The sequence below is a fragment of the Penaeus monodon genome, chromosome 25 (genome assembly GCF_015228065.2).
Source record: "Penaeus monodon isolate SGIC_2016 chromosome 25, NSTDA_Pmon_1, whole genome shotgun sequence".
Lineage (NCBI taxonomy): Eukaryota > Metazoa > Arthropoda > Malacostraca > Decapoda > Penaeidae > Penaeus > Penaeus monodon.
Genome location: NC_051410.1, coordinates 10681373 through 10682027, shown reverse-complemented (window position 1 = coordinate 10682027; position 655 = coordinate 10681373). Strand labels below are relative to the sequence as shown.

At 36.0% G+C, this 655-nt stretch overlaps 1 protein-coding gene across 1 annotated transcript in view; it reads right to left on the bottom strand.

The window, feature by feature from the left end:
- Positions 1 to 655, bottom strand: part of LOC119589318 — a gene marked incomplete in the record, with an annotated part of 10654 nt that overhangs the window by 4662 nt on the left and 5337 nt on the right. Inside the window, 1 exon segment of the mRNA XM_037937939.1 lies at positions 504 to 653. Coding sequence (XP_037793867.1) covers positions 504 to 653 — 150 coding nt within the window.

The window sequence follows — 655 nt, the reverse complement described above, 5'->3', positions numbered from 1 at the left end:
TTCTGAGAAGTATATTTTGGTGAAAAAAAATCAGACATAGGAAATATATTTTAGTGAAAAATAAAAACGCAATAGGAAATATATTTTAGTAAAAAAAAAAGGAAATATATATAATAAGAAAAAGGGATAGGTTAGAAGACAAATAACCACTCTGGATCAGAAGAAGAAATGCTTTTGTTTCGATTGATTTTTTTCTCCTTTATTTACTATGAATAATTAGTTTTTTTTCCATTGGCTAACGTTGCTATCTTTCTATCAGCTGATTAATTGTTCTGAATGGAAGGAACCGACGATATTCCCCAAAATATCAAGCAAATCATGAGTCAGACTATTCATCAAATACAAAAAAAAAAAAACATAAACAATTTTATCCCCCTTTTCAACCCGAGAATATAAATAAAATCACCAACATTACTTTCAACGTCAATAAATTCCAAAATACACTCGATCTTTCCCTCTCTCTTTATCCCCCCTCCCCCCGAAATAAACAAGAAAATCCACACCTTTTCGTACAGTAATCCACCCTAGACACCTCCACCTCATCCACTGGTCCTCTGATCAGCCACTGAGCGGAACCCCAGCCCACCAGGTCACCTTCGTCAGCGCCTGCAGAACATACTGCTAAAGACGTCACTTCGTTGGGTTCCAGGGCCCT